Source organism: Lepus europaeus, chromosome 19 (genome assembly GCF_033115175.1).
Source record: "Lepus europaeus isolate LE1 chromosome 19, mLepTim1.pri, whole genome shotgun sequence".
In the NCBI taxonomy this organism is placed as follows: domain Eukaryota; kingdom Metazoa; phylum Chordata; class Mammalia; order Lagomorpha; family Leporidae; genus Lepus; species Lepus europaeus.
In genome coordinates, this window is record NC_084845.1 from 14594210 (window position 1) to 14622040 (window position 27831).

At 44.4% G+C, this 27831-nt stretch overlaps 2 protein-coding genes and 1 pseudogene across 5 annotated transcripts in view; all 3 read right to left on the bottom strand.

Moving 5' to 3' along the window:
* The window catches only part of ZFP82 (ZFP82 zinc finger protein), an 87020-nt gene that overhangs the window by 37373 nt on the left and 21816 nt on the right, over positions 1 to 27831 (bottom strand). The window lies entirely within an intron of this gene.
* LOC133748926 (U2 spliceosomal RNA) lies at positions 3182 to 3394 on the bottom strand (annotated as a pseudogene).
* Positions 3243 to 26401, bottom strand: ZNF566 (zinc finger protein 566). Of its 3 annotated transcripts, none has more exons than XM_062176239.1 (5): positions 26265 to 26401; positions 14535 to 14787; positions 9504 to 9630; positions 9123 to 9218; positions 3244 to 5382 (listed from the first exon to the last, which is right to left on the bottom strand). In XM_062176239.1, the coding sequence occupies exons 2-5, from the start codon at positions 14541 to 14543 to the stop codon at positions 4364 to 4366; spliced, it is 1251 nt and encodes a 416-aa protein (XP_062032223.1). In that variant the 5' UTR covers positions 14544 to 14787; positions 26265 to 26401; the 3' UTR covers positions 3244 to 4363. The 3 variants fall into 3 exon arrangements, with proteins under 3 accessions (XP_062032224.1, XP_062032223.1, XP_062032222.1); XM_062176238.1 differs by having other exon boundaries at positions 9123 to 9221; XM_062176240.1 differs by lacking the exon at positions 9123 to 9218 and having other exon boundaries at positions 3243 to 5382.

A 27831-nucleotide genomic window follows, 5' to 3' on the forward strand; every position in this document is an offset into this window, starting at 1 on the left:
CTCACAGAGTCAGCAGAATGCAAAATGGAACCTGTATTTCCACATAACATCATAACTAGCTAGAAACGGGCACTGAGCATTCTCTTCAGGTATTGTCCCAATCAGGGTCATTTCCATTATTCTCTTAATAGAAACTTACAGTATGTTAATTTTTAGGGTGCATCCATTAATCTTCATAGCCAACTACTACAAATAGTTTTCTTGTGTCATACTAATGCATTTCTGACAATATATCAGAATGGTACTAGATGTAATTTCTACATAATTGAAACAATTCAGGGCTGGTGATGTGGAGTGTTGGGTAAAGCCAACCTCCTGCTGTGCGGGCGTCCCATAACAGCGCTGGTACAAGTCTTGGCTGTCCAACTTCCAATTCAGCTCTCTGCTATGCCCTGGAAAAACAGCAGAAGATGGCCCAGGTTGTTGGGCCTCTGCACCCTTGTGAGAGACCCAGAAGAAGCACCTGGCTCCTGGCTTCAGATCGGTCCAGCTCTGGCTGTTGTGGCTACTTGGGGAGTGAACCAGCAGATGGATGACTTCTCTCTCTCTCTCTCCCTCTGCCTCTGCTTCTCTGTAACTCTGCCTTTCTAACAAATAAATCAATCTTAAAAAAAAAAAAGATGTTTTATAAAAGAAACCTCAAAAGCTTCATAAAGTTTTCCTTAAAAAGAAATTGGGTTCAGTGCTTCATCAGTAATAGACAATTGATCCCATAATTTTTTCCTGTATAGTGTTTTTTTTTTTTAATCAGTATGGTAACACAGTAATTTCCTAAAAATTCTTCTGTTTTAGGTTTTCAAATGCATCAGGAATTGTATTCAGTATAACATTTTAAAGCTCTAACTATAAGGTATCTTTCTATCCATTTTTCAAGCATAATGCTGTTTGTCTTTTCACGATTTCTCTTCAGGATAACCAATGTTTTGTCTATATTCTGGATTATTTTTACCATAGGTATTACATGATATTACAAAAAGGACCCCAATTTGAATGAAATTCTTCCTACATATTATCCTCATCACTTTCCCCACCAACATCCAGGATTATATTATTATTTTAAAAGAGTCGGGCCGGCGCCGTGGCTTAACAGGCTAATGTTCCACCTTGCGGCGCCGGCACACCAGGTTCTAGTCCCGGTTGGGGCGCCAGATTCTATCCCGGTTGCTCCTCTTCAGACCAGCTCTCTGCTATGGCCCGGGAAGGCAGTGGAGGATGGCCCAAGTGCTTGGGCCCTGCACCTGCAAGGGAGACCAGGAGAAGTGCCTGGCTCCTGGCTTCGGATCAGCGTGATGCACTGGCCGCAGCTGCCATTGGAGGGTGAACCAATGGCAAAAAGGAAGACCTTTCTCTCTGTCTCTCTCTCACTATCCACTCTGCCTGTCAAAAAAAAAAAAAAAAACAATTGTTTAAAAGAGTATTTATTGGCCGGCACTGCGGCTCAATAGGCTAATCCTCCGCCTAGCGGCGCTGGCACACGGGGTTCTAGTCCCGGTCGGGGTGCCGGATTCTGTCCCGGTTGCCCCTCTTCCAGGTCAGTTCTCTGCTGTGGCCAGGGAGTGCAGTGGAGGATGGCCTAAGTGCTTGGGCTCTGCACCCCATGGGAGACCAGGATAAGCACCTGGCTCTTGCCATCGGATCAGCGCGGTGCCGCGGCGGCCATTGGAGGGTGAACCAACAGCAAAAAGGAAGACCTTTCTCTCTCACTATCCACTCTGCCTGTAAAAAATTAAAAAAAAAAAAAGAGTATTTTTTTTTTATTTTTTTATTTTTTTGACAGGCAGAGTGGACAGTGAGAGAGACAGAGAGAAAGGTCTTCCTTTGCCGTTGGTTCACCCTCCAATGGCCGCCACGGTTGGCACGCTGCGGCCGGCGCACCGTGCTGATCCGATGGCAGGAGCCAGGTGCTTCTCCTGGTTTCCCATGCAGGTACAGGGCCCAAGCACTTGGGCCATCCTCCACTGCACTCCCTGGCCCAGCAGAGAGCTGGCCTGGAAGAGGGGCAACCGGGACAGAATTGGTGCCCCGACCGGGACTAGAACCCGGTGTGCCGGCGCCGCAAGGCAGAGGATTAGCCTGTTGAGCCGCGGCGCCGGCCAAAAGAGTATTTATTTTGAAAGTCATTTACAGAGAGAGAAAAAGAAGTAATCTTGTATCCATTGGGTCACTCCCCAGATGTCCACAATGGCCAGGAGTGGGCCAGGCCAAAACCAGGAGCCCAGAGCTTCATCTGGGTCTCCCACAGGGTTAGCAGGGGCTCAGTCACTTGGGCCATCCTGTGGCACTTTTCTTAGGCTGCTAGCAGGGAGCTGGATCAGAAGTGGAGAAGCCAGGACACGAACTGATGCCCATATGGGATGCTGGTGTCATAGGCAGTGCCCTTACCTGCTACATCACAATGCTGGCTCCCTAACATTCAGGATTATTAATTTCACGTTCAATAGGAAATAAGTGATGATAGAAAATTTTCCTAATCCATTACTCTCAAAGTTTTTCTTTAAATAAATACTTTGCCTAATAGTGACTAATCTGCAGAAAATCATAAAACCTTTCAACAAATAATACTGATGACAATGATGACTGTCACAATGACTAACATTCAGTAACTGTGTATTTATTATATGGCAGACACAATTCTAAGCACTGGTCTGTTAACTCATTTAGTCCTGATAAAACATTATGAGGTAGGTATTATAATTATCTCCATTTTATAATAGTCATCAAGACATTTATCCAAAAAACAAAAAAAAAATATGAGAAAGGCTAAGTAAAAAAACTGACGACTATCCTTTGGAAAGGGAAATGGGTATAAGAATGGCAGTCTAAGAGTATGTTTGCCTCTTGTAATGTTTACATCTTTTATAAGGAAAATGTATTCACGTATTATTATTATTATTATTATTTTTGACAGGCAGAGTGGACAGTGAGAGAGAGAGAGACAGAGACAAAGGTCTTCCTTTGCCGTTGGTTCACCCTCCAACGGCCGCTGCAGCTGGCGCGCTGCAGCCAGTGCATTGCGCTGATCCGAAGGCAGGAGCCAGGTGCTTCTCCTGGTCTCCCATGCGGGTGCAGGGCCCAAGCACTTGGGCCATCCTCCACTGCACTCCCGGGCCACAGCAGAGAGCTGGCCTGGAAGAGGGGCAACCGGGACAGAATCCGGCGCCCCGACCGGGACTAGAACCTGGTGTGCTGGCACCGGAAGGCGGAGGATTAGCCTATTGAGCCGTGGCGCCAGCCCATTCACATATTATTTTTGTAATTTAAGCAGAAGACATGATGCGAAGATGTGCCTGGGGAGAACAACTATCAAGGACGTGTAATTATTACTTGGCATGTATTATTAAACTGATAAGAACAGATACCCCACTTGATCTTAGCCAACAGGCCGAGAAGCTATTGGAATGTATTATGGCAAAATACTGGAGGAAACTTCAGTGTTTATCAATAGGGATTCGAAAAAAGTATATCATGGTGGTACAATGAAACAGCTTGAAGATATTAAAGGATCTGTTTACTGAGTGGACAGTTGTTCATATACATATATGAAAACGTTAAAATTATAAAGAGCAAATCTTTAAAAATAAAAAAGGGTATACTTCTTGCAGGTATTAAACAAACCATGATGTAAACAGATGATCTCTATAGTCACATAAAATTTAGATTAAAATATTAAGCATATAACAATTATAGACAACATATGGAGAAAAAGAAAATTAAAATCACATGATTGGGGCTGGCACTGTGGGGTAACTGGTAAAGCCACCGCCTGCAGTGCCTGCATCCCATGTGAGCGCCGGTTCAAGTACCAGCTGCTCCACTTCCAACCCAGCTCTCTGCTACGGCCTGGGAAGGCGGTGGAAGATGGCCCAAGTCCTTGGGCCCCTGCACCCATGTGGGAGACCTGGAAGAAGCTCCTGTCTCCTGGCTCCTGACCGGTGCAGCTCCGGCTGTCGCGGCCAATCAGGGAGTGAACCAGCAAATGGGAAGACCTCTCTCCCTCTTTCTGCCTCTCTTCTCTCTATGTAACTCTGATTTTCAAATAAATAAATAAATAAATAAATAAATCTTTAAAACAAACAAACAAACACATGATTACATTTCCAGATGATTCTCTGATGTTTAAGGTTATAAAGATGTTTGAAGTGCTGTCTTTTACTAGACTGAAGAACCTGATGTCAAGAGAAACAGGAGTTTTTGGCTTCAGAAATTTCCTTTATTCATAGGATGTTTTTCTACATGGTTCTTCTTGGGCTTCATAAGCTGTAGTTAACACATAAAATGTTCCTATTTTTAACAAGATAAATTCTCTGATGAACAGTTTTGAGCCATATTAACAGCTTTCCCACGTTTCATATACTCTGGCTTATCACCAGTACAAATTTTGATGCTGAATAAGTTGTGAGCCATAGTTAAAGTTCTTTCCACATTCCCTATATTCATAGGATTTCTCACCAGTATGAATTCTATGATGACTAATAAGCTGCGAACTCTGAGAATAGGCTTTTCCACATATCTTACACTCATAGGGCTTCTCACCAGTGTGAATTCTCTGGTGTCTAGTAAGGTCTGAACCGGAACGAAAAGCCTTTTCACATTCCTTACATTCGTACGGTTTCTCACCTGTGTGGATTCTTTGATGTTTAATAAGTTGTGAGCTCTGACTAAAGGCATTTCCACACTCCTTGCATTCATAGGGTTTCTCGCCAGTATGAATTCTTTGATGTTGAGTAAAGTTTGAGCCACTACTAAAGGCCTTCCCACATTCTTTACATTCGTAAGGCTTCTCACCAGTGTGAATTCTCTGATGCCGGGTAAAGTTTGAACCACTACTAAAGGCTTTTCCACATTCCTTACATTCATAGGGTTTCTCACCAGTGTGAATTCTGTGATGTCGTGTAAGGTCAGAGCCACAAATAAAGGTTTTCCCACAATCCTTACATTCAAAGGGTTTCTTGCCAGTATGAATTTTCTGATGATGAGTGAGTCTCGAGGGATGTCTGAAGGCCTTTCCACAGTCCTTACATTCATAGGGCTTCTCAATGGTATGAAGTATCTGATGAGCAGTAAGTTGTGAGCCAGGTCTAACAGTTTTCCTGTATTCTTTAGTTCTACAGTATTTCTCTTTACTATTAATGATTTGTTGCAATGTAAAAGATGGATGCTTACTGAAAGGGGACAGGTCTTCCTGAGTGATTATCAGTTGACTGGAACGTCTCTTCTGAGAGCCATGTAGTTTCCCAAACTGGTCATCACATTCCCAATCACCTCTGAGCCCAGGACACTGAAGGTCACGCCTGGTGAGTCTCTGCATTATCTCCCACTGGGCTGACTTGATTTCACACATTTCCTTCTTCAGAAAGAATTTCTTAGTCTCACGGCTTGATTCTAGGACGGAAAGGAAACAGAAAAGCAATCGCGCATTTTTCTTCTTGAGAGAAGTGAAGTTTCAATTAAAGTGGGAGAATTAAACTGAATTTTTCAAAAATGGGTGAGAAAAGAGGGAGACAGAGGTGAAGTTACATGGTATGATGAGGACAGTAATGAGGAAAACAAAGCCACAGTTACTAAACTTTCCTATACAACCCAATTACTGAGAGAAGGCCGCAAAATATACACATGCCTTAGTCTTACCTCTGCTGTTATAGCATGACTGGAACCTCAGACACACACACACACACAACCAGCATCCCACAGCATGAACTTTAAAATATGGGACATGATTTTCACTACTGATCAGGGCTGTTGACAGAATGCTATGTATATGCCTAACAGAAAACTTCTCAGAGGCTGGCATATTATGGACTATGGTCATGTGGTTGCTTTTATAAATTACGTTTTAGTGGAACACAGCCACATTTATTATGCAGCGTGTATAGCAGTTTTAAAGTACAATGGCAGAAGTAGCTAGTTATGACAGTCTGCATGGACTACAGGCCTAAAATACTATCTGGCCTTGTACAAGAAGCTTGCCAGTCTCTGGTTAGATCTGCATTATCCAATACAGTTACCATTAGCTACATGTGGCTATTTAATTTAAAATAATTAAAAGTTAAAATTCATTTCCTCAAACTATTCACATTTCCAGTGTTTGACAGCCAAAGCAGAAATCACAAACATAACACACTTCAATCATTAGCTGAAATTTTGTATTTCATAGCACTAGTCTAGATTCCATAAATGGAGGGCCAGGGGCTCTTTAACAAATGATAAAGAAACAGAGGGTGGCAACCCAGGTATGAGATTATCTTAAGAAAAATAAAGTATTGAGCCTGGTGCTGTGGCACAGTAAACTAAACCTCCACCTGTGGTGCCAGCATCCCCTATATGGGCGCTGTTTAATGTCCTAGCTACTCCTCTTCTGATCCAGCTCTCTGCTATGGCCTGGGAAAGCAGTAGAAGATGGCCCAAGTTCTTGGGCCCCTATAACCGCATGGGAGACACAGAACAAGTTCCTGGCTCCTGGCTCTGGATCAGCTCAGCTCCAGCCATTGTGGCTATTTGGGGAGTAAACCAGCAGATGGAAGATCTCTCTCTGTAACTCTACCTCACAAATAAATAAAATCTTGGGGCTGGCGCTGTGGTATAGTGGGTAGAGCTTCTGCCTGCAGTGCTGGCATCCCATATGGGTGCTGGTTCTAGTCCTGGCTGCTCCTCTTCTGATCCAGCTCTCTGCTATGGCTTGGGAAAGCAGCAGAAAATGGCCCAGGTCCTTGGATCCCTGCACCTTTGTGGGAAACCCAGAAAAACTCCTGGCACCTGCGGCCATTTGTGGAATGAACTGGTAGATGGAAGATCTCTGTCTCTCCCTCTATGTAATTCTTTTTTAAAAAAAAAATTATTTATTTATTTGCAAGTCAGAGTCACACAGAGAGAGAAGGAGAGGCAGAGAGAGAGAGAGAGAGGTCTTCCATCTGCTGGTTCACTCCCCAATTGGCTGCAATAGCTGGAGTTGTGCCAATCTGAAGCCAGGAGCCAGGAGCTTCCTCCGGGTCTTCCCACACAGGTGCAGGGGCCCAAGGACTTGGGCCATTTGCTACTGCTTTCCCAGGCCACAGCAGAGAGCTGGATCGGAAGTGGAGCAGCTGAGACCCGAACCGGTGTCCATATGGGATGCTGGCACTGCAGGTGGCGGCTTTACCCACTACGCCAAGCACCAGCCCCTACAGGACAAGTTTTAACTGTATGGAAAACAAAGAATCATGTAAGAAATAAAATGTGACTATAGAGCTCACTAGTAGAAACTATTTACAGGGGCCAGTATTGTGGTACAGTGTGTTAAGCAGCTACCTGAAATGCCGGCAACCAACGTGAGCGCTGATTCTAGTCCCAGCTGCTCCACTTCTAATCCAGCTATCTACGAACCCATCTGGGAAAGCAGTGGAAATTGGTCCAAGTGCTTGGGCTACTTTATTTATTTGAAAGAGTTGCAGAGAAAGAGAGAGAGAGAGAGAGGTCTTCCATCCTTAAGTTCACTCCCCACATGGCTGCAACGGCCAGAGCTGTGCCAATCCTCCGCCTGCAGAGCCAGCACCCCGAGTTCTAGTCCCGGTTGGGGTGCCGGTTCTGTCCTGGTTGCTCCTCTTCCAGTTCCAGGTCTCTGCTGTGGCCCGGGAAGGCAGTGGAGGATGGCCTAAGTGCTTGGGCCATGCACTCGCATGGGAGACCAGGAGGAGAACCTGGTTCCTGGCTTCGGATCAGCACAGTGCAACGGCCGTAGCGGCTAATTGGGGGGTGAACCAATAGAAGGAAGACCTTTCTCTCTGTCTCTCTCTCTCACTGTCTAACTCTGCCTGTCAAAAAAATAAAAAAATCTATCCTAAGCAAAAATGAAAAAATCAAATCTATATGCATAAAGTTGTCTACAGAATGATGTTTTTGCAAACAAGCATTGGAAAGAAGCCTAAATATAAAAGTACAAATATTTGAACTGTGATAAAAGAAAAAAAAAATTTTAAGAGAAAACACATGCAACTACAATTACATACTCTATCTCATCTCTATGACTTCCTTTTCTATTTCGCTGTCTGCTACACACACATTTCCTTGCACACCTTCATCATTCTGTAGGCCTGCGGACACGGGTGCCTCAGGGCGCTGTCTTTATCTCATCTGTACTCACTACCAGCACGCTCCTCACACACAATCAACACCTACCTAAACACAGGGCTCTTGAATGTTTGGCTCCCTCTGCTGGGAACCATATACAATGACTTACCATTTATACTTCAGATTTCTACCCAAATATTACTCTATCAACAAAAGTTTCTGTTAGAATCTCACAAAAAACAGCCCCCCTCTATGCCCTTTCTCTATTTTTTGTTAACACTTACTATTACCTGAAACATTACATAGTTGTTATTTTTGTCTTTGTCCATGCTCTGGAGGGTAAGTTCTGGGAACAGAGGTTTGGCACATTTTATTCACTACTATAACCTCAGTTTTGAGAGAAGTGCTAAACATATATAATAGGTACTCAAGAAGCATACATTGGATGAATGTGCTGTACTGGTTTTCCTCCTTAATACTAAATTTCTCTTTGTCAGCTTTAACGTCTCCATGGAGACACAGCCCTCTATTTTTGACACTGTCTAAAGTGGATGACCTACACCCAAACCTCTCCCTGTGACTTCCACATGGATCAACTCCTCCTCTACATCACTGGCATTTATTTTCTGCTAAGTTCTCTATTTTAACTTATGATGGTTCTACTTTGTAGAAGTTAATATTTATAGACATGTTATAGTACTCCTAAGCTATAAATTCTGAAGTTGGATATTCCTTTTTTATTTTCTGCAGCAAGTAGCTCATATATGTTAGAAAATCAGGGGCTGGCGCCAGGGTGCAGTAGGTTAATCCTCTGCCTGTGGCACCCTTTGGACTAGCATAGCTCCGGCCATTGCGGCCATTTGTGGGGTGAACCAATGGAAGGATGACCTTTCTGTCTCTCCCTCTCACTGTCTGTAACTCTAACTCTGACTTTCAAATAAATAAAAAAATCTTAAAAAAAAAAATCTTATGCTTGCACAATAAGCCAAAGTCTTTTGAGGGACATTTCTCAGAAAGAAGCTCGAAGATGAAGTCTCTCCATTGACCAATTAGGTCAGTACCTACCACACCTCACTTACCTGGCCACTGACTTCTTCTTAGCTCTCTGCTAACCAACCAGGGCTCCTTCCCTTGCTCCAAGCAGGAGATCACATTTGGTTTGGAAACAGAATATCCTACTTACAAAAAAAAGGTAATGAGATAAATTTATGATGAGATTCCAGAATTCAAACCTACTCCCTTCATTTATAAAGACAGTCATGCTATTACAGAAGAGTCAAAGAAAGGTACAATTGTCTCATGAAATGTAACAGAAGATCTGAAATTTCCCTCAGAATTCAATGTAGTTTCTTTTCGTATCTCTACTATATTTAGGACATTTCTGTTTTTTGAAAGATGGGAGAACATTTCACACTGGGGTTAGTAGATCTTCCTGCGTAATTCTGGACAGATGTCCTTACCCATTGAAACCAGGTTGCTGTAATTCTCCAGCATCACATTTCTGTATAAAGTTCTCTGATCATCACTCAGGTATTCCCACTCCTCTTGAGAGAAATCTATCGATACATCACTGAACACCACTGCCTCCTGGAACAACAACCATGCATGTGAACTGATTAATAAAAAAGTGTTTTTGTGAAGGTAAGAGAGAAGATAAGGTAGAGGAAGTGAAATGCAGTGAGCATATGAATGCCTGGGATGGAAGCGGAGCACTGCAAACAGAAAACCACAACTGAGTCCCTGTGCCTCCACGGCATTCTGCTTCTCCAGACAAAACTGCCTATGTAGAGTGAGGTGCTTCCATTAATCACAGAAGGCTGGGAAAGTACACAATCTAGGCAAGAGGAGTGTCCCAGTTAAATGACGTGGTACATATGAGGCCCAGCACAGTATCCTTGTAGTAAATCATCTGTGTATGCGCTTCTTCTTTCCCAAACAGCTAAGAGTAAGATCTCAGGATCAGGCATAAAGACAAGACACTGAAAGCTTCTAAAGAGCAGGTCAGATACAAGGCATTAGGAATCAGAGGCAATGGAATTCTGAAAAATGTCTACAAAAGTAGGAAATTGTAAGAAAAATCCTTAGAGAAAAATTTTGACCTAGAATTCTACAACAAAACTATCAATCTGTTTTGTCTTTGAGATTTATTTGTTTATTTGGTTTTATTTATTTGACAGAGTTTGACAGTGAGAGAGAGAGAGACAGAAAGAAAGGTCTTCCTTGGCCGGCACCGTGGCTTAACAGGCTAATCCTCCGCCTTGCGGCGCTGGCACACCAGGTTCTAGTTCCAGTTGGGGTGCCGGATTCTATCCCGGTTGCCCCTCTTTCAGGCCAACTCTCTGCTATGGCCCGGGAAGGCAGTGGAGGATGGCCCAAGTCCTTGGGCCCTGCACCCACAAGGGAGACCAGGAGAAGTACCTGGCTCCTGGCTTCGGATCAGCGAGATGCGCCAGCCACAGCGGCCATTGGAGGGTGAACCAATGGCAAAAAGGAAGACCTTTCTCTCTCTCTCTCTCACTGTCCACTCTGCCTGTAGGAAAGGAAAGGGAAAGGGAAAAGGAAAAGGAAAGGAAAGGAAAGGAAAGTCTTCCTTCCATTGGTTCACCCCCCAAATGGCCACTACAGCCAGAGCTACGCCGATCGGAAGCCAGGAGCCAGTTGCTTCTTCCTGGTCTCCCAAGCAGGTGCAGGGGCCCAAGCACTTTGGCCATCCTCCACTGCCTTCCCAGGCCACAGCAGAGAGCTAGACTGGAAGAGGAGCAACTGGGACTAGAACCGCCCATGTGGGATGCCAGTGCCACAGGCAGAGGATTAACCAAGTGAGCCACGGCACCGGCCAAGATTTATTTATTAATTTGAAAGTCAGAGTCACACAGAGAGCAGAGGCAGAGAGAGAGAGAGAGAAGTCTTCCATCCGCTGGTTCACTCCCCAATTGGCTGCAGTGGCCAGAGCTGTGCCAATCCAAAGCCAGGAGCCTGGAGATTCTTCCAGGTCTCCCTTGTGGGTGCAGGGACCCAAGGACTTGGGCCATCTTCCACTGCTTCCCAGGCCATAGCAGAGAGCTAGATCAAAAGTGGAGCAGCTGGGACTCGAATCAGCGCCCACATGGGATGCCAGCACTGCAGCCATTGGCTTTACCCACTACACCACAGTGCAGGCCCTTCAATCTGTTTTAAATGTTTAAAAAAGACATTCCTAGACATACAAAAATTGAACCGACTAGAAGATGAAAACCACAAGATTGAAAACTAGAAGATGTGCTCTACCAATATGAGGGAGTAAACCCGAAAAGGGGATGTCAGGAGAACTGGTAATGTACAGAAAGCAATGAAAGAAAAACCAGGGAAAACAATAGGAAAACTCAGAAAAATTGCAGCAGGTCTAGAAAGCAAACAGACAAGATATGGGCAAAGAGACAAAGGAAATGGGGAAGGAAGTCTGTGTGTTCAAAAGGAACCAATGTACTCAACTAGATGGAAAACTTAGCTACTGGGATGTGACAGTAATATTGAAGAGTTTGGATATAAATACACAGGAGACTAAGCAAATGGAGAAAAATGGTGATTAACTTCAGGAAAATAAAAGGTTGCATTAATACATGGAAAATAAAAGACTGTATTAGAATAACACCATGAACTGGCTTAGCAGAGCACAATATCCGCAGCTATAATAATGTGAACATTAACGGAGAATGAAATTCACTCAGCAGTACATCAAGAGATAATGAGTAGGGGCTGGCGCTGTGGCATAGTAGGGTAAGCCTCTGCCTGTGGTGCTGGCATCCCATACGGGTACCAGTTCAAGGCCCAGCTGCTCCACTTCCGATCCAGCTCCCTGCTGATGGCCTAAGAAGGCAATGGAAGATGGCCCAAATCCTTGGGCTCCTGCATCCACATGGGAAACCAGGAGGAGGCTCCTGGCTCCTGGCTTTGGATTGGCCCAGCCCTGGCCCTTGCAGCCAATTGGGAGTGAGTCAGTAGATGGAGGACTTCTCTTTCTGTCTTTCCCTCTCTCTGCCTATAACTCTGCCTCTCAAACAGATAAATAAATCTTTAAAAGAGAGAGAGAGAGAATGAGTAAAATGAGTACCAACAATAGTAATTAAATCATATTTGATGACTAGCCTCCTGGGAGTGGGACTGATGATAACACCAGAATAGTACTATTTCCCTTGTAAACATGTGTAAAAGGACTTGAAAAAATATTTTAGCTCAGATAACTGAATTTTCATATAATTGAAGTCTGATCCCATCTCATGTCACACTATTACAACACACTTATTACAACAAATGTTTTTATTTAGCGTATTTTTTTCATTGAAGAATATCCTATACTAAAGATACAAATAACAACTTTTCTTTTGCATTTAGATATTTAGATAGGAAGTGATTTTTAAAGACCTCCTCAACATTGGTCCATTCTTATTTATAGCCATCCACTGACAAATTGTAAATTCCCCTTGTTCCTGAACTACAGGAAGTTGATGGAGAATGATCAGATTCACACAATGGCATTACTGATGTCAATTCTTCATGGATGTTTAAGGGGCCATCACAGCTTTGTACCAACTACCAGTCACATCCCAAAATTCAAAAACTTTTACATTAGGAAATCCTGCAATATCTTAAGACTCAAATCAAACAAAACCATCATATATATCATCTTAGCAGAAAACCCAGGTCTGTAGAGATAATTGGGTTTTTCCCAATGAAGTACCTTTAATCACTCATTCCTATCCCATGAAATCACTGTCTAAGCAAATTAGATTCACCAACTAAACAAGTGAAATATATATATATATATATTTTTTGGACAGGCAGAGTAGACAGTGAGAGACACAGAGAGAAAGGTCTTCCTTTTTGCCGTTTGTTCACCCTCCAACGGCCGCTGCGGCCGGTGCATCGTGCTGATCCAAAGCCAGGAGCCAGGTGCTTCTCCTGGTCTCCCATGTGGGTGCAGGGCCCAAGCACTTGGGCCATCCTCCACTGCCTTCCCGGGCCACAGCAGAGAGCTGGCCTGGAAGAGGAGCAACTGGGATAGAATCTGGCGCCCCAACCGGGACTAGAACCTGGTGTGCCGGCGCCGCAAGGCGGAGGATTAGCCTGTTAAGCCACGACACTGGCCTGAAATATATATTTCTGTTGTATCAGGATTTCTGGCAGAAATCTCAGATAGCAGGAATAACTTAGTACAACAGTATATGATCACTGTTTAAAAGAAAGGGGAACTGTAGAAGGCACTGGGTTGTTTAGGAAAAAATAGGAGTCGAGTTATTAAGGACTCTGGTAGGTAACCAGAGTAAATAACCAGTCTATGTCAGATCATTTTATTTATTTATTTATTTATTTATTTATTTTGACAGGCAGAGTTAGACAGTGAGAGAGAGAGCGAGAGCGAGAGCGAGAGCGAGAGAGAGAGAGAGAGAGAGAAAGGTCTTCCTTTTTCCATTGGTTCACCCTCCAAATGGCCGCTATGGCTGGCACACTGCGCTGATCCAAAGCCAGGAGCCAGGTGCTTCCTCCTGGTCTCCCATGCGGGTGCAAGGCCCAAGGACCTGGGCCATCATCCACTGCCATCCTGGGCCACAGCAGAGAGCTGGACTGGAAGAGGAGCAACTGGGACAGAATCCGGCGCCCCGACCGGGACTAGAACCTGGAGTGCCGGTGCCGCAGGCTGAGGGTTAACCTATTAAGCCATGGCGCTGGCTGTCAGACCATTTTTATACCAAGTAATGCACAATCTCTTTATGGGAAGAAATAAGCTTTCTTGGCCGGTGCCGTGGCTTAACAGGCTAATCCTCCGCCTTGCGGCGCCAGCACACCAGGTTCTAGTCCTGTTCAGGGCGCCGGATTCTGTCCCGGTTGCCCCTCTTCCAGGCCAGCTCTCTGCTATGGCCCGGGAAGGCAGTGGAGGATGGCCCAAGTCCTTGGGCCCTGCACCCCATGCACCAGGAGAAGCACCTGGCTCCTGCCTTCGGATCAGCACGATGCACCGGCCGCAGCGGCCGTTGGAGGGTGAACAAACGGCAAAAAGGAAGACCTTTCTCTCTGTGTCTCTCACTATCCACTCTGCCTGTCAAAAAAAAAAAAAAAAAAGAAAGAAAGAAAAAGAAAGAAGCATTCTTAATGAAAACTGCTAAGCAATTTTCTTATAGATTTTAATATGATTAAAACTTTTTCACAGAAACCTGTAATGCAATCACTTGGTTGACCAATAGTTAACCACAAATTAAGCATATAAAAATGCCAACAAAGACTAACCACTTCTTGTTTCTATAAATATCTCTACCCAGAGAAAAACGTTTAAACTGTCCTCTTAGCTGCTACCCTTTCCTTTCCAATAAGGGGAAGAGAACTTTGGCACTGCTTAGTAACTGAACTGAAAGGTATTTTATGTTTTTAACACCAAAAAGTAACATGCTGAGGAAAGAAAATGCTTACATGTTTAAGAGTAAAAATGACTATGTGAGCAAAAGGAAACAGCATCTCACCTGAGCCATGGCTTTGATATTTGTAGAAAAGGACCTCTGCTGGGCTCCTCTTGTGGAAAATGACAGAGCCAGGAGAGACCAAAGACAGATGAGACTCCACTGTCACAGCTCCCAGAATGACTGCTCCCCCTCTGTTCATCTCACACAAACATCTGAGCGGGATCAGTGAGAATGACCAAATCTCTCATCATCTTCAATTGCACAGACCCAGACTGTGGTTACAGCAGGATGGATGTGGGCAATCCAATATGACCTGGAGAATATATACATTTGTACACAAAGAAAAATAACCAAAAATTTTTATTCAAATTATAGTACATTATACATAGTTATACATTGAACATATATTTTCCTTAATATATCCTCCAATAAATCCCAGCTAATAAATATTGTGCTATATAATTACCTTGATAGCTACATTGTAACTCATTAAATGGATATATCTATTTATTTTACTAATTTGAAATCAATGATTCTTTAGATTGTTTTCACTCTTTACTGCAAAAGATAATTCTATAATAAATATCTCTGTGCATGTATCATTGTATTCGTATGTGAGTTCTGAATGATTAGTTCCTAAAAATACAGTTGCTCAAAGATTTTATGCATTTTGAGTTTGGATAGACTTACAGTTTTCAACTGTACACTCAGGTCCCAAGGGCAGACCAAAAAAAAAAACTATCTTGCCTAGTTTCCTAAGTTTTTAGGATCTTAGCTTAAGATAACTGAAACATCTCTCTGTGTCTCCCTCTGTGTTACTCTGCATTTCAAATAAATAAAAATACATCTTATAAAAAATGGGGCCACTCTTGTGGCACAGTGGGGTTGAGCCTCTGTGCAACACTGGCATCCCAAATCAGAGTGTCAGTTCAAGTCCAGGCTGCTCCACTTCCCTCTAGTTCCCTGTTAATGTGCCTGCAAAAGCAGTGGATGGATGTTTGCCACATGGGAGACCTGAAAGGAGTTCTAGTCTCCTGGCTTTGGGCTGGCCCAGCCCTGAATGCTGTGGTCATTTGGAGAATAAAACAACAAATGGAAAATCTTTCCTGTGTCTCCCTCTCTGTCACTCTTTCAAATAAATACAATAAATCTTTAAAAAAAAGATAATTGAGACACAGAAAACCTAGCATAATATTATTGAACCCTTAGGAAGACATAAAAATCAGCATAGCATTACCAATAGGAAGGAATTTTAAAAGTACAAATGGGGCCGGCGCTTTGGCACAGTGGGTTAACACCCTGGCCTAAAGCACCGGCATCCCATGTGGGCACCGGTTCAAGACCCAGCTGCTCCACTTCCAATCCAGCTCTCTTCTATGGCCTGGGAAAGCAGTAGAAGATGGCCCAAATCCTTGGGCCCCTGCACCCAGAAGAAGCTCCTGGCTCCTGGCTTCGGATCGGCACAGCTCTGGCCGTTGCTGCCAACTGGGGAGTGAATCAGGGATGGAAGACCTCTCTCTCTGCCTCTCTTCTTTCTGTGTAACTCTTTCAAATAAATAAATAAATAAATCTTAAAAAAAAAAAAAGAACAGAAACAATGTGGACATGGACTAAATTCACATCACTGATGCTTTTGACTGTAATAGTAGTAATGAACTTGTAATAATTAAGCATATTATTTACATCTTCAATTTAAGATTTTTTAAAAAGATTTTATTTTATTTGAAAGGCAGAGTTACAGAGAGAGAGAGGGAGAGAGGGAGAGACAGAGAGTTCTTCCATCTGTTGGTTCACTCCCCAAATGACTGCAATGGCTGGCACTGGGCCATTCAGAAGCGAGGAGCCAGGACCCTCTTTGGGGTCTCCTATGTGGGTGCAGGGGCCCAAGCACCTGGGCCATATTCCGCAACTTTCCCAGACACATTAGCAGGGAGCTGGATTGGAAGTGCAGCAGCCAGGACTTGAACCAGCACACATAAGGAGTGGCACCATCCCAGGCAGTGGCTTTACCTGCTACGCCACAGTGCTGGCCCACGATTTTATTTGAAAGGCAGTTACAGAGAGAGAGAGAAAGACACACAAAGAGAGAGAGGTCCTCTATTCACTGGTTCACTCCCCAAATGGCTGCAACAGCCAAAACTAGGCCAGGTGGAAGCCAGGAGCCAGGAGCCAAGAGCTTCTTCTGGGTCTCCCATGTGAGTGCAGGAGCCCATGAACTTGGGCCATCTGCTGCTGCTATCCCAGGCATGTTAGCAAGGGAGCTGGCTCAGAAGTGAAGCAGCCAGAAACTGAACTGGTTCCCATATGGGATGCCAGCGTTGCAGCCAGCAGCTTTAACTGCTCCACAACAGGGCTGGGCCCCCATTTCAATAACTTCATTCTATGCTGGTCACATTCTAACCTCTCTGAGGCTGAATTCTTACTTATAGGAGATGACTCATCGCTATATTAAATTCAGCTTTCTTTAATATAAAAATGCCTTAGCAAAGAGAACTTCCTCAACAACCTAAAAATCCATACACACAAGAATGGCTAAATCAAGAATGATAAATCCATAGATTTCAGTATTATGTAGCTATTTAAAAATACTTTTTTTTTTACATAAAATATTTTTGATATGTAAATAGTGTCTGTGAAACACCTACTGTTGGGAGACAGCCCACCAGAGGCCTCCCACTCTTACTCATCTTGCTGGATGCCATTAATGCCAGGCACAGACTACTCTGACTACTCTTTACTTGGGGCCATTTCCAGGGTTTCTTATGCAGTGGATAACCTTGCAGGATAAGAGAACATTTCTTCTGAACAAATGGCAGGTTGCTTACTGCTTGCTATAAAAGCAATGGCTTCTCCATGCTCACTATTTGTCAGCGGCTATGCAAGCCTACTGCATGAACAGCATCCATGTGGGTTCCTTATGTTGTCCCATGAGAATTAAGAGGAAGAGGAACTGACAAAAACTGATATCGTGCCGCTTACTGTGCCGTGACTAATAAGCCTTTGTGACCAGTGCTGCAGCTCAATAGGCTAATCCTCCGCCTTGCGGTGCCGGCACACCGGGTTCTAGTCCTAGTCAGGGCGCCGGATTCTGTCCCGGTTGCTTCTCTTCCAGTCCAGCTCTCTGCTGTGGCCAGGGAGTGCAGTGGAGGATGGCCCAAGTGCTTGGGCCCTGCACCCACATGGGAGACCAGGAGAAGCACCTGGCTCCCGGCTTTCGATCAGCGCAGTGTGCCAGCCACAGTGCGCCAGCTGCAGCGGCCATTGGAGGGCGAACCAACGGTAAAGGAAGACCTTTCTCTCTGTCTCTCTCTCACTGTCCACTCTGCCTGTCAAAAATAAATAAATAAATAAATAAAATAAGTCTTTGCTTCTGATCCAGGAATCTTATGTCCTTTTGTTAGCTTTCATAAAACTAATAGACTAATTTATTAGCTTATTTTAAAATTTTTATTTTATTTTTTAAAAATTTTTTGACAGGCAGAGTTAATGAGAGAGAGAGACAAAGAAAAAGGTCTTCCTTCTATTGGTTCATCCCCCAAATGGCCATTAAAGCCAGCACTGCACCGATCCGAAGCCAGGAGCCAGGTGCTTCCTCCTGGTCTCCCATGCGGGTGCAGGGCCCAAGGACCTGGGCCATCCTCCTCTGCACTCCCGGGCCACAGCAGAGAGCTGGACTGGAAGAGGAGCAACTGGGACGAAATCCAGTGCCCCAACCGGGGCTAGAATCCGAGGTGCCGGCACCGCAGGTGGAGGGCTAGCCAAGTGAGCGGCAGCACTGGCCAATTTATTAGCTTTTAAGTAGGGAAAAATCAAATCCTACAGCCAACATGCTTAATGTTGAAATACTGAATGCTTTCTCCTGGAACTCAAGAAAAAATAATATATATTAAAATTTCTTTTTAATAATGTACTGGATGATCTAGCTAGCACAACAAAGAAATAAAAGATCTGAAAATTGGAAAGGAAGACATAAAGCTGTCACAATTCACAGATGATAAGACTGTAGACACAGAAAATCCTAAATAATCTACAAATTGCTCTACTTAGGAAGTGGATTAAATAACATGGTCTGATACAAGGATAATAGAAAAATAATAATCATGCTTCTAGTAATAAGCAACTGGAAAATAAAAACATAACTTATTTATTTAAGAGTTTCCACAATTGGCCGGCGCCACGGCTCAATAGGCTAATCCTCCGCCTGCGCACCAGCAGCCCGGGTTCTAGTGCAGTCAGGGCACCGGATTCTATCCCGGCTGCCCCCTTTCCAGGCCAGCTCTCTGCTGTGGCCCGGGAAGGCAGTGGAGGATGGCCCAGGTGCGTGGGCCTTGCACCTGCATGGGAGACCAGGAGAAGCACCTGGCTCCTGGCTTCAGATCGGCGCAGTGCGCTGGCCGCAGCAGCCACTGCCATTGGAGGGTGAACCAACAGTAAAGGAAGACCTTTCTATCTATCTCTCTCTCACTGTCTACTCTGCCTGCCAAAAAAAAAAAAAAGTTTCCACAATAAATATCACTGATATAACTGTAACAAAAATGTGCATTAATAATTTCAACCAGTTGCTGAAATTAAAGAGCTTAACAAACACAAAAATATACCATATTTACTATTTGAAAGATCCAATATTGATGAAATGTCAATTCTCAAATACAAATTTGCAAATAAAATTCCAGCAAGGATTTTTAGGGAGTAAAAGTTATCAAGTTGATATTAACATTTTATTTATTTATTTATTTATTATTTTTTTGACAGGCAGAGTGGACAGTGAGAGAGAGACAGAGAGAAAGGTCTTCCTTTTGCTGTGGGTTCACCCTCCAATGGCCACCGCGGTTGGCGCGCTGCGGCCGGCACACCGCGCTGATCCGATGGCAGGAGCCAGGTGCTTCTCCTGGTCTCCCATGGGGTGCAGGGCCCAAGCACTTGGGCCATCCTCCACTGCCTTCCCTGGCCATAGCAGAGAGCTGGCCTGGAAGAGGGGCAACCGGGACAGGATCGGTGCCCCAACCGGGACTAGAACCCAGTGTGCCGGTGCCGCAAGGTGGAGGATTAGCCTAGTGAGCCGCGGCGCCGGCCTTAACATTATATAGAAGCTGAAAGACCTTACAATAGCCAACAGTCTTTTTTTTCCCCCCATAAAGATTTATTTATTTATTTATTTGAGGCAGAGTTACAGAGAGAGAGGAGAAACAGAGAGATCTTCCATCTGCTGGTTCACTCCTCAAATGGCCAAACAACCAGGGCTGGGCCAGGTGGAAGCCAGGAACCAGGAACTTCTTCTGGGTCTCCCATGTGGGTGCAGGGACCCAAGGACCTGGGCCATCCTCCGCTAGGCTCACTGGTAAAGAACTGGGTCAGAAGTGGGGCACCTGGGGCTTGAACCAGCACTCATATGGGATGCTAGTGCTGCAGGTTGCAGCTTCAACCCCCTAAGCCACAATGCCGGCCCCAGCCAACAATCTGGAAAAAGAAGAAGCTGGAGGACTAATACTTTAAGACAGTGGAATGATGAAAAGACAAATAAATAAAACAAAATAGGATATAGAACACAGCCACACATTACATACACATCACTTGATTGATGAAAAAACATCCCTGAAACTCTGATGGCAAGAACCGTCTTTTCAGTAAACAGCACTAGAACAACTGAGTACGCAACTGGGGAAAAAGCTAACATCTACCCCTACTTCTCACTGCATGCAAAAATTAATTCAAGATGAATCACAGACTTGACGTGAATGCTAGAATTATAAAGCATCTAAAAGAAAACAAGGAAACTATCTTCAAGATTTTAGGGGATACAAAAAAGCACTAATCATAAAAGACAAAGGACTAAAAGCTGAGAGAAAAACAGAAAAAGACATAAAGAAGCCATCTTTTATAAGGTTCTAAAACATTCAAGTACACTCATAATTGGAAAAATAAAAAAAAAATCAACATGCTATTTCCTCTCTGTTATACTGGTGAAAATTAAAAAGCATGACAACACATGTTGTCCAGGCTCTGGGGAGAAACAGGCACACTCATAAATCACAAGGGGGAATGAAATTGGTGTAACAATTCTAGGGGGAAATTTGGTAATAACAAAACTATACAGCACTTATCATTAGATCCAACAATCCCAGTTCTGTTTTTATTTTTTAAAAAATATTTATTTATTTATTTATTTATCTGAAAGTCAGAGTTACACAGAGAGAAGGAGAAGCAGAGAGAGAGAAGTCTTCCATCCGCTGGTTCACTCCACAATTGGCTGCAATAGCTGGAGCTGTGCTGATCCGAAGCCAAGAGCCAGGAGCTTCTCCCAGGTCTCCCATGTGGGTGCAGGGGCCCAAAGACTTGAGCCATCCTCCACTGCTTTCCCAGGCCATAGCAGAGAGCTGGATTGGAAGTGGAGCAGCTGGGACTCGAACTGGTGCCCATATGGGATGCCAACACTGCAGGCAACGGTGGCCTTACCTGCCACGCCACAGAGCTGGCCCCCAACAATCCCAGTTCTAGGGATGACCCTCAGATATCCTTCCCAGCAGTATAAAAATATATAAATAAATAAAGTTAACTCATTGCAACATTGTGTATAGTGCAAAAACTATGACCAACCCTAATGCCCACACACAGGAGAATAGTTAAATAAACCATGATAATTCTATGGACTTAAGTATTACATAGCTATTTAAAAAAAAAATGGGGGGGCAGCACTGTGGTATAGCAGGCTAAGCCTCTGTCTGTGGTGCCAGCATCACATATGGGTGCTGGTTCAAACCTGGGCTCCTTCTCTTTCAACCCAGATCTCTGTTATGGCCTGAGAAAGCAGTAGAAGATCGCCCATATGCTTGGGCCATTGTACCCACGTGGGAGACCTGGAATAAGCTCCTGGCTTCAGATAGGTCCAACTCTGGAAGCTGCAGCCATTTGGGGAGTGGACCAGCAGATGAAAGACCTTTCTGTCTCTCCCTCTCTGTGTGTGTAGCTCTACCTCTCAAACAAATAAAGAAAACCTTTAAAAAAAAAAAACAAAACAAAAACTATGAACTAGAACTGTTGTGAAGTGATGTTCAGGATATAAAATTTAAAAACAATACAAAAGAGGGGGTCAGCAATGTGGTGTGGCAGATGAAGAGGCCACCTGCAGTGCCAGCATCCCGTGTGGGCGCCAGTTCGGGACCCAGCAGCTCCACTTCTAATCCAGCTCTCTTATAATGTGCCTGGGAAAGCACTGACGATGGCCCAAGGTATTGGACCTCTGCACTCACATGGGAGAACTGGAAGAAGCTCATGGCTCCTGGCTTAGGATTGGCCCAGCTCAAGCCCTTGTGGGCACTTGCGGAGTGAACCAGTAGATGGAAACCCTCTCTCTCTCTGCCTCTGCCTCTCCCTCTCTGTAACTCCCCCTTTCAAGTAAATAAATACATTTTTAAAAATACAAAAGAAGCAATGTATAAAAGAGCACCAATGCCATCTTTAATATAAAAAGAGGAGGTCATTCAGAGAGTACACACAACTGTTCATTTGTGCAAAGTAAATACGGGAAGGATAATGAGCTTGATTATGTACAAATGTGGGAAGGAACTAGATTAATGTCTTATTCTCAAAATACCATGGACGCTACAATCAACCAGGATGCAGGGCAGGAGGGTCCCAAAATGCATCACATGAATGAAAAGGCCTGAAAAACCAGTGTCCAAACAACACTGAAGAGAGTGGCCAAGAAAGGAGCTAAATTAAGTCATTCCGGAAAATGTCTTCTGAAGTAAGTGTGAGGAAAATGTGTTGCACACTAACACCCTACTGTAGTTAGTAAATCTGTGTTTTTACACAGGTGTGGGTTAGCAATTCTGAAACTATTTCACATGTATTCTAGGACAGCACAAATTATTGGCACTGAGAAGCAGGTTTCCCACTGCTGAAGAAAGGAGTAAGAAGGAAACATTCTAACCTGCGGGAAGACGATTCTACAGGGTCTGGCATGTTTCAGCATAACTTGCAAGCAGAGGTAACTGCTTCTGATATGCACTATTCTTCCAAGATCTTACATGGTGAGCAGTCTTGGAAGACAGAGAGTCTCCCTCTAGAGCAAATGGCAGGCATGCTTACAGGCAAGTTGCCTATGATCAGAAGACACAAACAGCATCTTGCAGGTGTAAGTGAACCAGTGCCAAGAAATCATCTGTACTCTGACTATTGCTAGGAGCAACAAACTGTCCTTTATCTCTCACCCAGAAGTTTAATGGCTTCTGCCAGCATTTGCAGAAGTATATTAAATCAACTTAACCTGTCAGCTTATACGCAGGATAAAATCTCAGATCTTCACAGAAATGTGGACATTTGGACTGGAATTAAAGTGAAAGCCAATAATTCCACAGAGGACAAATCTGACAAACATCTTAACCAATGATCAAAGTTAATACTGGTAGTAAAACATACTGATATCATATAACTCCTCATATGACACATTAAACACAGTATCACTTCTGTAATCTAGCCAAAAATGCATGGTCTAAATTTAACCATCAGGAAGCATCGTACAAACCCAACTGAAAGACTCTACCAAATAACTAACACTCTTCAAGTGTCAAGGTTATAAAAGATAAAAAGGAGCAAAAAACTATCTCAGATGACTGTATCTATTTATCTCATTAGAAAGACTAATGATACAAACAAATAAATCAATGTGGGATCTTTGACCGGATCACAGAATAGAAAAGAACATTAACAAAATCTTTCAGTCAGTTAAAGGTCTATTCGTTTCTTGGTTTTCATTAACTGTATTGTGGGAAAATGGATAAAGAGTAAATGAGAATTATTTACTTACTTATTTGAGAGGCAGGAAGAGAGACAGATAGACAAGAAAGATTCCTATCTTCCAGTTCACTCCCCAAATAACCAAGTCTGGGCTGGCCCAGAGCCAGGAGCTGGGGGTCAACCCCGGTCTTCCAAGCACGGCAGAAAGCCAACCACTTGTCTAAGCCATCACCTGCTCCCTCCTAAGGTCTGAAAGATGAGCCAAGCTAGAATCAGAAGCTGGAACTGGGAATCAAACCCTGGCACCACGATACAAGACACTGGCATTTTAACCAGTGGCTTAACCTCTAGGATAAATACTTTCACTTTGGGAACTCTTTATACTTTGCTCACAATATGAAAATAAAATTTTTGAAATGAAAACAAAATAATAAAAATAAAATAAAAAGGGGAAACTCAGCAACAGGGACCTTAAGAGACACTTCAACAAAAGAGGATAACTGGGGCAGGCACTGAGGCACAGCAAGTTAAGCTGCCACCTGCCTGCAATGTCAGCATCCTGTATGAGCACCAGTTCAAGTCCCAGCTGCCCCACTTCCAATGCAGCTCCCCGCTAATGCACCTGGGAAAGCAGCACCCACGTGTGAGAGCAGGATGGAGTTCCAGGTTTCTGGCTTCAGGCTAGCCTAGCCCCTGCTGTTGTGACCATTTAGGGAGTGAACCAACAGATGGACAATCTCTCTCTCTCTCTCCCCCGTTCCTCCTCCTTCCCACAACTCTGCCTTTCAAATAAATAAATCTTTAATGGCCAATAGACACATGAAAATGTGAACATCACCACACATCAAAGAAATAGAAATTAAAATTACTATCAAAATCCACTACACTATCACCAGGTAATGGAGAGATGGTGGAACAACTGGGATTCTCACATTGCTTGCTGGAGTATAAACAGGAACAACCATGTAAGAAGTTGGTAGTATCTGTAAAACAATGCCCACCTTATGATCTAACAATTCCATTCTTATGTATTTGCTCAAGAGAAATGCATTCATGTATTCACCAAAAATATAGTACACAGTTCATAGCAGCCACATTATTTGTGTGAGCCACAAATAGGAAAGTATCCACATATTCATCAACAGTGCAGTCATTTTTTAAAAAAAGTATTTATTTATTTTATTTGAAAGGTGAGTTACATAGAGGAAGAGGAAGAGAGAGAGAGAGAGACATTCCATCCTCTGGTTCATTCCCCAAATGGCCAGGGCGGGGCCAGGCCAAAGCTAGGAGTCAGTCATCTTCCAGGTCTCCCACGTGGGTGCAGGGGCCCTAGCACTTGGGCCATCTTCTGCTGCCTTTCTAAGGTGTACCAGCAGGAAACTGGATTGGAAGTGGAGCAGCCAGGATTTGAACCAGAGGCAGCAGTTTAACCCGATGTGCCACAGTACTGGCCCCAATAGTGTATCATTATATTGCAATATTCCCAAATGTAATGAGAAGTATAATTACACTGAAAAACATGGATGAACTTCACAAGCATAATAAGGAACAAATGAAGCCAGACAGAAAAGAGAACACGTCCTATAAATTCATGTATACATGAACTTCAAGAATAGGTAAAATTAATTATTGATGATAAAATTCTGAATAGTTATGGGAGAAAAATGACTAAGAAAAGGCATTAAGGAACCATTTGGGGTTGTGGCAAAGTTCTTTATACTAATGTAAGGGATTGTGACACAGCTTTGTACTTAAAATTTCCACACTTTACTATATAGGCTGAATCTAAAATTTATAAAAAAAAAATAACCAAATTATTGGAGGCATGTTTTGGTAGGAATACGGAGCAACAGGTGCTTCAAACATTGCTGTGCACATATAAATTGCGCACCTACTTTGTCATTTGCTTTGGCCCTATTCTGTAAAGTAAAAGCAATCGTGTGAACCAGACACTCCACTGGCAGATGAACTTATGTAAAAGAATGTTCATGGCAACACTGTTTATAAAACAAAACACTAGAAATATTCTTTTTTTTTTTACAGGCAGAGTGGACAGTGAGAGAGACAGAGAGAAAGGTCTTCCTTTGTCGTTGGTTCACCCTCCAATGGCCGCCGCGACTGGCGCGCTGCGGCCGGCGCACCGCGCTGATCTGATGGCAGGAGCCAGGTGCTTCTCCTGGTCTCCCATGGGGTGCAGGGCCCAAGGACATGGGCCATCCTCCACTGCCTTCCCGGGCCACAGCAGAGAGCTGGCCTGGAAGAGGGGCAACCGGGACAGGATCGGTGCCCCGACCGGGACTAGAACCTGGTGTACCGGCGCCGCAAGGCGGAGGATTAGCCTAGTGAGCCGCGGCGCCGGCCTAGAAATATTCTTAACTCAAATGTCCACTGTTACTGGAAGGGACTAATAAGTGTGGTATACTTCAAAGTGCAGCATTCAACACAGCAAAAGAAATTCAGTGAGCCGCTATGATATTTACTATGGAGGATTCTCATATTCATAGTTGTAAGAATAAGCATAATAAATGGCAAAAGACATAAAGTTCTGAAAGTGGACGGGGGAACTACATTTAACATTTAAGGAGGTATACACAAGTGATTAAAAATGAGACCCCCTAACCAAACACCCACAGGGGGACATTCAGCTACAGGAAACCTACACCCAAAGCAGCCAGGGACTCCAGAGGTCACCTAAGCACAACCACACATTTATCCAGGCAACAGTCACAGTTACAACCGCACTGTCACAGAAGAAAAAAAGACCCACCAACACGACCCCACACTAACCACACGCAGAGAGCTACAACCTGACAGTAGTCACGGGTATTCCCCCTGAGCTGTGCGGCACACGGTCACACTGTCACACGACCCCACGTCGCTACGGCGACAAACTTCCCACACCAGCTCACACGACGCCGCCCGGGGTCCTAAACGCTCACACACGGTGGGGTTATCGGGAGAAACTCACACCCATCCCAACAACAACCGGTTGGAATCGCACGGTCATTCACCAAATGCTACCACACAATCACAACCACACAAGTCCCTTCTCACCTCCGCCGCCGACGCACAAAGCCGCGGCTCGAGTTCCGGTCCCGCCCTCTCGCCCAGGTCTCACTTCAGGCCTTCCAGGCTCCAGAAGCAGCTACACCCTCCTCAGCACCAAGAGTTGTTGCTAGCGAAGCCCTAAGGCTCCCGCCAGCGCGCGACTTTGAGACTGAACTCCCGCGAGAGGCACGACCACACCGAAGAGGCCTCTGGGAGATGTAGTCAAGGACCTACCAGTGGCCGACAAGATGGCGCTCGAGCGTCAGAACTCCTAACGGTGGTTAACTGCGGCTCAGCCAAAATGATGGCGCCCCTCAGAGAACGGCGCCCGAGAGGCCTGTGGAGCCTCGGCTCAGACACCAGTCGGGGCCATTTCTACGTGTTTCGGGAGCCCGCCCTACTATCTCCAGTAACTGGGGACCCCGATGAAGAGGAGGGCAAGTTTCCAAGTGAAGACACTACGCACCCCCGGGCCTTCTGGGAAATGTAGTTCGGAGAACAGCGCTACTGATGAACCAAAGTCTGAATTCTTCTGAGATAAACCAGAGACTTCTAGGCGTGCTAGTGCACCCAGGGAGTACTCAGGCGCCGACTTCTTGGATCGCCGTTTCGGCCTTTGTTCAGGGAGGAGTTTGGCTTAGTGTTAAAGACTGGGAGACCCAAAGCTGGTGAGGGAGGCCGAACGGCTGGAGACAGGAGCCTGAGGCCTGAGTGGGAAGCATCAATAAACATACGACGGGGTGAGGAAGGCGGAAAGAGAGGGGTTTCCGAAATCGCACAGGTGCTGGTGTTCGTCTGAGCTGCTGAATTCGATGTGTGTGCTGGGGGCTGCAGAGGAGGGGGCCGTGAGGCGGGGTTTGCAGGAATCAGGTGAGGAGGGCCCGCCTGTGTTCGTGGCTTAGGGTGTGTAAGGGGTCAGAGAAAGCACACTCAGGACTTTGTGTGTATATTAGAAATACATAAAACCTGTAGAGGAAAAAAATTTCTTAAGATTTTCTTTATTTATTTAAAAGGCAGAGTTACAGAGGGAGACACAAGAGAGATCTTCCTCCGATGATTCACTTCCCTAATGGCCACAACGATCCGAGCTGGCCCACTGCAAAGCCAGGAGCCAGGAACTTCTGGGTCTCCCATCTGGGTACAGGAGCCCAAAATCTTGGACCATTCTCCACTGTTTTCCCAGGCGCTTTTAGCCTGGGGAAAGCAGCAGAAGATGGCCCAAATGTTTGGACCCCTGCCACCCACATGGGAAACAGGGAAGAAGCTTCTGGCTCCTGGCTTTGGCCTGGCATATCTGAGGAGTGAACCAGTGGATGGAAGATCTCCCTTTCTGTAACTCTTTGAAATAAATAAACTTTAAAAAAAAAAAAAAAGTATATATCCATCCCCTGGAAAGGGGAGGGGGCTATTTTGTAAAAAGATACATGGTAGGAGAAAAAAAGAACCTACAGGATATATAATGAACCTGAAGTCTCTTCTGGATCTCCCATGAGAGTGGCAGGGACCCACGTATTTGCACCATCTTCTGGAAGAGTTTTCTCTTAGTAACTGCCTTTCAATTAAACGAAAAAAA

Coding starts and splice junctions, on each gene's coding strand:
- ZNF566 (XM_062176238.1), bottom strand. Junction 9,222..9,503: donor CAGCAACCTGGTTTCAATGG/GTAAGGACATCT, acceptor TTTTTTTGTAAG/TAGGATATTCTGTTTCCAAA. Junction 5,383..9,122: donor AAGAAGAAGTCAGTGGCCAG/GTAAGTGAGGTG, acceptor TTTCCGTCCTAG/AATCAAGCCGTGAGACTAAG.